Genomic DNA, 13,171 nt, shown 5'->3' with positions numbered 1-13,171 from the left:
CAAACAATTTCTTACAATTGTACATAAGTTTCCAGATATATTGGGTTCAGTCCCTTGTATTTGTTTATTTTGTACGTTTGTTTATATAATTTAATGAATGTTTTTATGTTACCCACCTCAAACCTTGGAGGGTGCAAGATACAAGTAATTTTAAATAAATAATCTCCCCATTTTTTAGCTTTACCTCTCTTAGCCCCATTTCTTCAAACTCAGCTCCTAACAGGCATTTAAGACTTGACAATGCTATCATCCTTTAAATCGAAACTAAAAACCTCTCATCTTACCTTCTCATAAATATGTCATTATTCAGTAATGTTTCTATCTTGTATAAAATCTTGCTTTAGTAAAGCTGCATTAGATAAAAGTGCTATATAAAATTCATAATAATAATAATAATAATAATAATTTACTTATCAAATTGAAATGCTGTGCAGTTCTATTTGCTGTATTGTTCCTGGAGAAAACAGGATTGTTTTACAGGTTGTGATACTATTTATTGGATCAACAATATAACATTTATCCAAAGATGATGTACATGAAGTTTAATTCTATCAAGGTTCCTTTTGCCATCTAAAGTAAGGACTAATGTGGGCCTTAAAGCTCTTATACAACATAATCTTTAGATAATTCTTGTTCAATAAAAAAAATACAGTCTGTAAACAATCTAGTTTCCAATTAGACAAGCATGTCATAAATTGAATTAAATTCTATTTCAGAAAGAAATGTGATTAATCTATGAAGATAGATTAATCACATTTCTTTCTGAAATGTGATTTTATCTGAAATGAAAGATTTTATTACCTTTTCATCAGGAGTAGGTGAGAACATTTTTTCTTCCAATGGATGTTTGGAAAAGTCAAAAGGATATGACACCACCAAATCACCTCCATGAATGTTGGCAGCCAGAACAAATGGAATTGACCTCATCCATTTCATCACTGCTTTTGTCTCAGGGGCTACCTGTAGTACAGAGTGCACATAGCTTTAATGAATATTATTATTCAATTGCAACATGCAATATAAAAACTGTATGATGATAACAGTCTTAAAACATAATTTGTAAACCATGGCTAACCATCAGCTAATATACTTAAAGTGCTACTTTAGAATGAAGATTTATTTATGTACTTTTTTAAACTGCATTTTCATTTTATTTTACAAATTAATTATCAATGGGAATGTGATCACTGAGCAACTGAACATATGGCTTTTTAGTCAATATTTTAACTAATTTTAGAATGTGGTTAACTTTAGGTATTTTATTTCATTTTTATTGAATATGTTATTATTGGGATGAATTTTCAAAATGTTACATATGAAAAATTGAACATATATGTGTCCATAAATGAAGTATCTGCACGTATTCTATATAAACTGGTTACACACACACACACGCGCGCGTATATCTTTGAGAGTAAAAGTACATGCAAAAAAAGTGGGAATGTTAGGTTGTTAGGTGCATGTTCGGGCTTGGTTTGCATATACATATGCAAACATCTTCAGCACTGTGCAGCTCCTTTATGCACCAAGTTCAAACTTTCATGGAACTTTATGACTTGTGTTTGGTGGACTTGCTTCTGTAGGTAAGTAGATACAGCAACAGGATGGGGGTGAGAATGAGTTTACCTGGGACAGACTGAGCCATACTGAGGGGGTAATGGGACAGACTTGGCCAAACTGTGGGGTGAGAGTGAGTGTACCTGGGGCAGACTGGACCATACTGGGAACAACTAGGACAGACTGGGCCATACTAGAGGTGGGAGTGAATGGTGGAAAATCTATTTTCAAAATGACTTTAATAATCTTATGGATACTCATGGCACAATGTTTGAGAAGAAAGAGAGAGAACAGAGGAGGAGGAGGAAGAGAAGATATCCCTTACATAGAGTGTACAGGACTAGATCCCAGTTTTTGGATCTCTCAGAGGAGCAAGTCATGTGCAGGTTTAAATTTAACAAGAAAATCATAGTACCTATGTCAGCAGTTAGAGGAGGACCTGCACCATGTGCACTCTTAAACCCACAAGGACCATGCCTTGCCAGTATACAGCAAGGTAACTACCACCATGGAATTTTTGGTCACCAGCACCTTCCAGTCACCTCTAGAGGTCACAATGGAATAAGCCTTTCTGCTATCTCCATGTATATTGAGTAGTTTCTCAGGAAGACACACAACTATATATCTTGTCAGATGAATCTAATCAATTTTTTTCATTTGTTGACCAACAAGTTGGATCAAGGGAGAGAGCTAGATGTAGTTAGTGCACATGAATTTCAGTAAGGCCTTTGATATGGTTTGTCACAGCAGACATAAATAAATTGAGCACCCTTGGTATGGAACCTAAAGTGACTAACTGGGTTAGAAATTGGCTGAATAGGAGGTGATAAAGGATAATGATAAATGGAGTTTACTTGGAGGAAAGGGACATTACTAGTGGTGTGCCTCAGGGATCAGTCCTGGGACCAATTTGTTTCAACATTTTTGGAAGCGAAATAATGGAAGGATTGTCGGAAAAGGTTTGTCTTTTTGCCAATGATACCAAAATCTGCAACACAGTAGACAAATAAGAAGATGCAGAAAACCTGAGGAGGAATCTAGCAAAACTTAAGGAATGGTCTAGAAAGTGGCAGCTAAAATTTAATGTTAAAAAATTCAGTAATGCATTTAGGGGCAGATTTTTAAAAAATACGCGAGCGCGTACTTTTGTTCGCGCACCAGGCGCGAACAAAAGTACGCTGGATTTTATAAGATATGCGCGTAGCCGTGCGTATCTTATAAAATCTGGGGTCGGCGCGCGCAAGGGGGTGCACATTTGTGCAACCTGCGCACGCCGAGCCCAGCGCGGCCTGCCTGTTCCCTCCGAGGCCGCTCCGATTTCGGAGCGGCCTCGGAGGGAACTTTTCTTTGCCCTCCCCCGACCTTCGCCTCCCTTCGCCTCCCTTCTCCTACCTAATCCACCCCCCCGGCCCTATCTAACCCCCCCCTTACCTTTGCGCGCGTCGCCAGCAGCCCCGCTCCGTCCTCCGGTCCCAGGGGCATGGTCCGGAGGCCTTGACCACGCCCCTGGGCCTTGACCACGCCCCCGGGCCCGCCCCCGAAATGCCGCGTCATTTCGGGGACGCCCCGGACACGCCCCTCCCTCCCCTTTTCAAAAGCCCCGGGGACTTACGCGCGTCCCAGGGCTTTACGCGCGCCGGCGGCCTATGCAAAATAGGCACGCCGCTGCGTGCGTAAATCCGGAAGGATTTACGCACGCGGCCCTTTTAAAATCCACCCCTTAGGATGCAAAAACCCAAGGGAGAGGTACAATTTAGAGGTGAAATTCTTCTAAGCACAAAAAAAGAGCAGAATCTGGCAGTGATTGTATCTGGTAATCTTAAAACAGACAAACAGGTGAATAAAGAGATGGAAAAAGCCAGAAAAATGCTTGGCTGCACAGGGAGAGGAATGCTCACCAGAAAAAGGGAGATGATTTCCCCTGCATAGGTTCCTGGTGAGACCTTGTGAAGAAATCTATAGGAAACTCCCTCAGACCATCTTAAGGTACTGGGCAGAGCTGTCTCACCTGGTTTTCCTTAAAATCCAGACCCGCAAGGAATCCTGGGTGAAGGGATGAGACCCTCACCCTTGTGCAAGAAGTCAGGGCCTAGAAGAGCTAGAGAAGCCCCCTGGGGAGCAGTTAGGAACCTATTCTATGCAAAGAGCTGCTTTGTGTGATATCTGTGTGCTAAGTGAATGTAAGGTTAGCTGCATTTGTTTGCTTGACTTTTCTTTCAGAGTAAATAAATTGTACATAAAGGAAACAGCCAGAGTCTGCTTCCTTATTCCCTCTGGTTATTTACCAAGCCACTATCAGTAAGTTACTACAGACTTCATTAGGAATACTGTCTACAATTATGGAGACCATACCTCCAAAGGATATAAGGATCCTGCCAGGAACTTGTGACCTGGCTTGGCCACTGTTGGAAACAGGATACTGGGCTTGATGCACTTTTGGTCTGCCCCAGTATGGCAAGTCTTATGATATGTTAATGTAGAGAGTGACTACTAAAATTATCACTACTCTTTGTTCTAAAGCATATGGGGATAGACTTAAAGATCTAAACATTTATACACTAGAGGAAAGGTGAGATAGGGGAGATATATTAGAGACATTTAAATATCTCAGAGGTTTCCATGCACAGGAGGCTAGTCTCTTTCAGTGGAAAGAAGGCTCTACAATAAAGGGTCATGGCATGAGGGTGAAAGGGGTTAGACTCAGGAGTAATCTTAGGAAATATTTTTTTACCGAGATAGTAGTTGATGCATGGAACGGCCTCTCAGTGGACTTGGTGGAAACGAATGCCACACTTACCCCTGAACACTGTCATGGGTAAATGAATCATCATTCCACAGCAACAAGGATCGATGATTCTTACAGTTACAGAAAAGGGAGACCAAAATGATAAAGGGGATGGAACAGCTCCCCTATGAGGAAATGCTAAAGAGGTTGGGTCTATTCAGCCTGGAGAAGAGTTGTCTGAGGGAGGATATGACAGAGGTCTATAAAATCATGAGTGAAATAAGATGGGTAAATGTAAATGGCTTACATTATATATTTCAAAAAATACAAAGACTAGGGGGGCACTCCATGAAGTTAGTAAGTGGCACAGTCAAAACAAATCAGAGAACATTATTTTTCACTCAATGCACAATTAAACTCTGGAATTCATTACTGGAGTATGTGGATAAGGCCATTGTGGAGCTGGGTTTAAGAAAGATTTGGACAAATTCCTGTAGGAGAAGTCAATAAACTGTTATTAACCACTACTTATCATTGCACAATAACAAATGGATCTATTTACCGTTAAGGATCTTGCCAGGTACTTGTGACCTGGATTGGTCACAGTTAGAAATAGGATGATGGGCTTAATGGACCCTTGGTCTGACCCATTAAAGCAAGTTCTTATGTTCTTATATGTAAACAGGTTCTGTGTGAGTACATTTACCCGCATATTCGGTGGGCAATTTTTTAAAAGCCTCTTTCCGTGAGTAAAGCATTGTTTTACTCATGGAACTGGCTTTGAAAATTACCTTTCCTAAGTATAATATGGAGAAAAAGTGATTTAGTGGTTAAAGCAATCAGCTACAAACCAGGAGACCTGTATTCAAAACATGGTTTTTCCTTTACCACTTGCTTTGACCTGAGGTAGATAACTTTAGTTCAGAACATCACAGAAATGCTAAAATAAATAGGGGCAGATTTTCAAAGCCTACGCGCGTAAATCCAGGCGGATTTACGCGCATGGGGGGGTTATGCACGCCGGGCCTATTTTCAAAAGTCCCGGCTGCGCGCATAAAGCCCCGGGACGTGCGTATGTCCTGGGGCTCAAAAAAAGGGGCGGGGCAGTCCGGGGGTGTGGCTGGAGCCTTAGGCACGGCAGCCATTTGCCGCTGTGCCCAGGATCGCGGGCCGGCCGGTGGCAGCGCGCGCAACCTATGCAACTTATAAAATAAAGGTTGGGGGGGATTTAGGTAGGGCTGGGGGGCGGGTTAGATAGGGGAAGGGAGGGGAAGGTGGGGGGAGGCCAAAGGAAAGTTCCCTCTGAGGCCGCTCTGATTTCGGAGCGGCCTCGGAGGGAACAGGGAAAGCCATCGGGGCCCCCCTAGGGCTCGGCGCGCACAAGGTACACTAGTGTGCACCCCCTTGTGCTCGCTGACCCCGGATTTTATAACAAGCGTGCAGCTGCGCGCGCATGTTATAAAATTGGGCATAGATTTGTGCGCGCCGAGATGCGCGCACAAATCTACGCCCGTGCGTAACTATTAAAATCCGGCCCATAATGCTTATATTAGAAGTTCTTTAATCCCTATTATAAAGCATCACAAAATACCAAAGATCCACACCAAAGGTAGACACAATATTCCACTGTCAATGAAAGAACAAAATAAGGGAAATACAACCCCCCCCCCCCAAAAAAAAAACAACCCAGAAATGATGACATTATACAGTGAAACTTATAAAGCTTAAAACTTACACATCACAGTTGTTTATCTTGAAGATAAGAAACCATTCATAATATACAAGGCACAGCTTTCTCTACTAGTTGTTCTTCAGGAACAACAGTGACATCCTGTGGCCAAGTCAGAATTCTGACAGAATAATTTATAAATTGTGATTCAAATGAAATTTTAATTTAAACTGGAATGATCCAAAAATTCAGTAAATTTATCATGTTTTCATACTTGCAAGGAGCATTTGAATGGATTTTTCAATTTTTGAGAAAACTACTGCCAAAACTCCACTGGAATGAAGAATCAGCAATTAGCAGAGATTCAAAATCTGACCTAGAAAAGCCACCAGGGAGTGCATCTCAGTTTAGTGAGGAGAGGAAGATACATACAAGTAGAAAGACAGAGAGAAAAAAAAATAGTGAGCAATTTTGTTAAGTTTTATCTCTAGTTTTTCAAGTTGACTCTTCTGTCTTGATTGTACATTTTTTATTTTGTTTGTAAAGTTGAGATGGGATAGGAGATTTAAATTGCAGTGAAAGAGGAATGCTGACAGCTGTAAGGTCCTGTGAAGGAAATTTATGATCAACTACAGGAGTTTTATGGGGAATACTACCAAGTTCTGCTTAGTGCCACCACCAGCAGTACCTGTTACAAGGGAAGAGGAAGTGTCTGATTATAATGTGCAGACCTAGTAAGCAGTGGTCATGGCACTTCTGGATGGAACTGTTGGAGAAAACAGAGGATATGAATGGAGTGGAAGAGGAGCAGAAGCCTGAGAAGGAGGAGGGGGACTCCTTGATAAAGAGTAAGAACAAGTCAGCGCCATGCTCACACCACCTGCCATCAAGGCTTATATGATCCAGGGTGTAGCACTATGTTGTGCTGGAGGTGGACCCTTGGGCCAAGGTGGGGTTGACACTGCCCGTAGAAGGGATCCTATGGGTCCCCACCATCGGCAGGAAAAGAGGGCTGATGGACGGAGGCTGGCTGGTGCTTCACCAATACCAGCCCTCGTTCCCCGCGGGTTGAGCCTTTGGGTGCCGGGGTTGGCTGGACTTAGGTGGCCTCCGTCAGTGGTCGTCAATGGGTGGATCAAGGTCAGCCCAGAGGCAGCAACTAGTGTAGGTATCAGTCTGTACTGGACGAGGCAGAGTCCTGGAGACCTGGGCACCAATAGGAACACAGTTTGACAGAGGGCCCCCGAGCAAGAGGAGGCCAAAGCCTGAATGAACCACGTCCAGGACAAAAGCTGAAGAGGCATCTTTAAGCAAGCTGGGCTCAGGGCTGGCGGCAATCTGGAAGCAGTGGCAAGCAAGGCTGAGGTCTAGGCGAGGAGACAGTCAAAAGGATGGTCAGACGAAGCAGAAGTCCAGGGCTGGAGAGAAGCAACGGCGTAGTCAAGCGATGCAGAGGTCCAGGGCTGGAGAGAGGCAACGGAGTAGTCAGGCAATGCAGAGGTCCGGGGCTGGAAAGAGGCAATGCAGTAGTCAAGCAATGCAGAGGTCAAACCAGGTCAGCAATCTGAAGAAGAGACGAAGGAATAGGAACACAGGAAGGAGGAACCAGGAACTGAAGAGGCAATGAGTACTCGACTAGCGAGGGGACCTGTTGCGGGGTCCGGGCTTATATACCAGAGCTCTGCCAACATCATCATCCAGGGCTGCGGCCAGGTTCCCGCTGCAGGCCCTATTTAAAGACTAACTATGCGCGCGTGTGCGCCTAGGGAGGGGCGCGGCACTGGTCAGGATGCATCTCTCCACGGGCCATGCAGAGAGGCCCGACACAGAGCATCAGGAGATGCAGCAGAGTCGGAGGCACCAGGGGCGGCCCGAGGATGGAGCCGTCGGCCCACAGCCACTAGAGATGAGGGACCAGATGCTGGATCACTTTGAAAGAGGTGAGGGGCCGAGCTGCGGGTCTGCTGCGGCCAGCGCGCGTAACACAGTATTTGTATTTATGATCTTAAAGCAATGCAAATGCCTTTATTATTTATTTATTTTATAAGATATGTTTCTTGCACTCTTCAAGGTTCAAAGCAGGGTATAGAACAACATGCATGAAAACTCTCCAACATATGAACAAACAATAATTAAGCAGTTTATACAAGCCACAACAGACCTTAAAATTGCAAAAACAATCACAAAAAGACTGTACATTAGCCACTAAACAAGGCTAAATAGAAGGAACATGTTATGTAAATGGATGGAAACATCAGGGAGTGAAAGAGCTGTTCAAAAATCGAATCATGTTGACAAATTAAAAGCTTCCTTAAAAAGAATGGTCAGTAGAGCTTTTTTGAAAGCTGAAAGTATCAAGTATGAGATATAAAAGCTGTGGGAGGTCCACAATAATGCCAAGCAACTGAGAAAGCCCAATCATGACTTTCCATGACGTAGACTAGCTTTGAAAAAGGAGTTTCTAAAAAGCCTTAAGTGGCTGATCTAAGGGATTGAAATAACTTGTAAATATGTAAAATCAAGTTTATGCAGGCAGTAGTAGTATCATAAATAATTTGTGTTTAAGCAAGGTGATCTTAAATTTCACCCACCACTGAATAGGAAGCCAAAGCAGAGAATGAAGAACTGGGGTAATTCGCATATTAATAGGTAACTCATCCCTATTAATATGCGAACAGTCACATTTTGGACAATTTGTAAAGCTCCGAGTGAGTTATCAGGAAAGCTAACAGATAGTTCAAATAGTCCAATGTAGGAAAAATAGATTCATTTGACATGAATTCTGGTGAAATCATGTTGCCTTGGATCCTGCAACTCATTGGATTTTAGATAGATCATTATTCTTTCCTTCAACAATCCTTCTCACCACAGAGTTAACACTAACTGGCCTGTAGTTTTCAGTCTCTTCCCTGCTACCACTTTTATGAAATGGACCACAACCATACTTCTCCAATTTTCTGGCATCACTCCAATCTTCAAGGATCTACTGAACAGGTCTTTCAGTGGACCTGCTAGCACTTCTTTTAGCTCTCTTAGCATCTTGGGATGTACCTCATCTGGTCCCATGTCCTCATCCACTTTCAGTTTTGTTAGTTCCACCCAAACACTCTCTTCTGTTAATGGCGTTGTATCTACCTTACTCCCATCCATACTCTTGCCAACTAGCAACAGTCCTTCTCCATGGTCATCTTTAGTGACTACTTATATTCTTGGTCACCTATGTCATCATCTTTGTCAGAAAAACTACCATCGTCTCTTTTCCTTCTACAAAAAGAAAGGAAGCCCATTGCCAATGTTTTAGTCAGGTTTAGAACATAGCTTATGACATACATAATTGTAAGTTAACAGTCATCAATAATCACTGCATCACATGTCATGGTACATTTTCTACATTTCATGAAAACAACACCCCAAAGTATTTTTACAAATACTGTACAAATAAATACTCCTGGGGGAATTCTGCACTATTGTGGAGCACAGAATTTTTGCAGAATGCCCCACCTGCACAGAATTTACATTTTCTGAGCAGAATTTGTTGAAAATGGAGCAGGCCCCAGGGTGCTGTGAGCAGAGCTTGTGGTGACGATAGTGCAAGCTCCAGTGAGAGTCTGTGTGTAGAGGTGTGTGTGTGTGTGTGTGTGTGTGTGTGTATAAGACTGTGAGCCTGAGGATGGAGTAAGAGAGAGCATGTATGAGGGTGTTCAGGTGTGGGTGCCAGAGAGAGGGAGCCTATGTGAGGAGATTATGAAGAAGTCTGTATATGTGTGAGACTCTGGGAGCTGGTATGTATGAAAAAGGGATTGTGTGTGAGTGAGGGTGCTTGTTTGTTTGTGTGAGAAAGAGAGCCTATGTGAAGGGATGAGTATATGTGTGAGAAAGAGCCTGTAAGAAGGGATGTATGTGTGAGAGAGAGGGAGCCTGTGTGTAGCGGGAGTGTGATAGAGAGAGGAAGCCAGTATGCATGGGTGTGTGAGAGAGAGAGACATAGGTAGAGCTGTGTGAGGGTGTATGCATGAGAGAGAAAGGGATCCTTTGTGGGTGTGTGTGCGAGAGAGATAGGGAGCCTGTATGCGGGGGGGTTGTGCGAGAGGGAGGAAGGAAGGCTGTATGAGGGTGTGTGTGTGTGTGTGTGTGCAAGAGAGAGAGGGAGCCTATATGGGGGGGGGTTGTGTGTGGGTGTGTGTGCGAGAGAGCGAGAGGGAGCCTGTATGAGGGGTATGTGAATGTGCACTAGAGAGGGAGCCTGTGTGTTTGTATGTGTGTGAGGCAGAGAGGGACAGAGGGAGCCTGTGTGAGCAGCAGTACTGAGAGAGATGTCAAACTCTGGAAGTGGAGATAGAATGGGAGGGGAGAGAAAGTGACAGGTGGAGGAGTTTGAGCCTGAAAGGGCAAAGTGAAAGAAGACTGGCCAGGGGAGTAGGGAGAGAGGGTGGAAGTAACACTCTTACAATGAATTTCTAGGGAAATTCTGCTCAAAATATTTAAAACTCTGCATCTTTAATAACTTTTTTCTGTATTACATTTTAAATTAATTACTTAAAGACTGTCATGTATATTGTGTTATTTTGACAAATATAAAGTATGCAGAATTTTGCAGAATGTATTGTTTTTGTACATAGAATTTTAAATTTTGGTGTGTAGAATTCTCCCAGGAATAAAGTAGAGCATTTTCCACATTTAAAGTGCCCAGGTAATGGTGTTCTGTCCAATGTCTGATTCTGTGATGTGATTACTGTTAATGTAAGAGACACAAGTTCCTTCAAATTTCTTGATTCGATATAAGCAAAATGAATCCTTTCTTCCATAAAACAAGGATGTAACTCCAACATTGGAGGAGAAAGTTGAGAATAACGTAACACAAAAGTTTAAACATCCTCTGTGGTTGATTGTGAAAAAGAACCTATTAGGAGCAACTCTTTGTTGGAAAAAAATGTTCCCTTATAGGCTTTCTGAATGCAGACAAAAGAATAACTCCTCTGCACCAATATTTAAGACAATATTTGAGATTTTTTAAATCCTGAACGTCCATACAATTTTGTCATATTCTCAAAAACTGTGAAAAAGGTACATTTTTTTAAAGATGGACAGGATGAAAACTTGAAAACCCTGAAGCAGCGTAGTGTGAAACGCAGGTATTGGTTTTCTTTTAGCTTGCATACTTAGAAACAACATGACAACAGAAAAAAAACCATATGGCTCATCCAGTCTGCCCATCTGTCCAATTAATATAACACTATAATTCTCATCACTTATAATTCTCATCACAGATCCCCTGTAATTATCCCCTGATTTTTTGAACTCAGATACTGTTCTTTTTCTTCACCGCTTCCACTGGAAGGCTGTTCCATGCTTCCACCTCCCTCTCTGTAAAGAAATATTTCCTAAGATTACTCCTGAGTCTACCTCATTTCAACCTCTTCTCATGAACCCTCATTCTAGAGTCTCCTTTCCATTGAAAAGGGCTCACTTCCTGTGCATGGAAACCTTTGAGATATGTGACATTCTCTATCATATCTCCCCTATCTCACCTTTCCTCTAGGAGATCTATGTTTAGATCTTTAAGTCTATCTCCATATGTATTAAAACAAAGACCACTGATCACTGTGGTAGCCACTGTTGTGTCCGTCGGTTCCCAACGCCCTCTCTCTGCCCTCCTTACCTCTTTGGCACTTCCCTCTTCGTCCACAGGAAGATTGGCTGCCACGGCGTTCTTCTGCCGAAGTCCTCCAGCATCCCCGGACCGGCTAGATGCTGCAACCTGCCATGTTTCCTGGAGGCCTAGGGGCGTGCGCACAGCGTGGCCCCGACTGAAGTACCACGATGGCGTGAACCTTGGGGTCGTCCCCCGAAGATGACGTCACCCGCGACGGATATATAAGGTCTTAGAATTTGCTAACACATCGAGTTAGCAAGGGTTTCACTATCTAAGCTACTCTGCCTCCTCGGACTTACTAGGGGTACCTGCTCCTCGGGGGCCTCACTTTCTCCTTTGTTTTTCAGGTGACAGTCTGGAACCGATACTCGCTCCTCGAGGGCCCTCGTTCCCAGACTTACTCGGTACTCTCTTCTGCCTGGAAGTCATCACTGCCAACTACATCAGTGAGTTACCATCGCTCTCTCAGAGCTTAACATGGAACCAGGTACTTGCTCCTCGAGGGCCTATACATTCCAGCTCCTAGGCTTCTATGAGACATAGTGTGAGTGTTACCATCTGGTTCAGTACACGAACTCTGCATACCCTGCCTACTCACTATATTTCAGTTTCTCTACAGCTCAGCCTCCAGGGATCGCTGTTCCAGTATCTGAGGGACTACAGCCCAACCGGGCATTCCAGCTCACTACTGCCACCTCTGGTGGTTCAGTATACTGTCTAATAAAAGAAATAGATCCAAGATGGTGCCGAGATAAGACGCATATGAGCGTCTCTCTCTAGTTTACCTCGAAATTCTTTCCTGATGCCACATTCCGGCTGGAAAAAGAGAGTGAGGGAGTGGTCAGCTCCGGCGCCCTCCTCGACTCCCACGGTCGTTGGTCCAATGAACGCTCATCTGCGCCGGGGAGCAGAGTGCCCGGTGATAGGCTCGCTGAATGACATTCGGAGGGAGGAAGAGCCTGAAGCCGTTCCTGAGCAAGTAATTCTATCATCGCCGGAAGATAGACATCCCCCCGAGAATCCAGCGCAGAGACAAACCGCCAAAACTCGGGAGGAACCGGAGGCCCTGGAGATGAGTGCCTCCTGGGAGACTCCCCCGGAGCAAGAGTTGACGGGGGGAAGGGTCTCAGCGCAACACCAACTGGACCGGGAAATGGAAGCAGTTCCACATGAAGCGGCACAGCAATTGCAAGCAGGGGACACGCCAGAACAAATCCCTGCAGACTCGGAAGGAACTGGGATAACCTGTGAGCTGATAAGGCCGGTTACCTTTACTCTTGAGTCAATATGGGAAGCAATAAGAGATACTAATAACAATATATCCCGTCAAATAATATCAACAGTTAATAAAGTATGAAAGTTGGAAGTAAGAATGATAACTGTTGAAAAGGAAGTGGCAGAAAATACCCAAAAGTTACATTCTTTGGAGGTAAAACTGGAAAGTTTTAAGGATACACAATGTAATATTATCAAAGAAAATCAAGTTATTCAGCAGAGAATTGAGAATTTGGAAAACCAGGCGAGGGCAAGAAATTTAAGATGTATAAATTTCCCTAAGGTATCTTAT

At 43.5% G+C, this 13,171-nt stretch overlaps 1 protein-coding gene across 2 annotated transcripts in view; it reads right to left on the bottom strand.

Annotated features, from left to right (window-relative positions):
- CPZ (carboxypeptidase Z) overlaps positions 1-13,171 on the bottom strand; it is a 152,304-nt gene that overhangs the window by 34,183 nt on the left and 104,950 nt on the right. For both annotated transcript variants that reach the window (XM_029591839.1, XM_029591848.1), the window contains one exon: positions 802-960. In XM_029591839.1, the coding sequence (XP_029447699.1) occupies positions 802-960 (159 nt within the window). The remainder of the gene's footprint in view (positions 1-801; positions 961-13,171) is intronic.

The sequence above is a fragment of the Rhinatrema bivittatum genome, chromosome 1 (genome assembly GCF_901001135.1).
Source record: "Rhinatrema bivittatum chromosome 1, aRhiBiv1.1, whole genome shotgun sequence".
NCBI lineage: Eukaryota > Metazoa > Chordata > Amphibia > Gymnophiona > Rhinatrematidae > Rhinatrema > Rhinatrema bivittatum.
The sequence above is the reverse complement of the archived record's forward strand: the minus strand, read 5'-3'. Positions and strand labels throughout refer to the sequence as shown.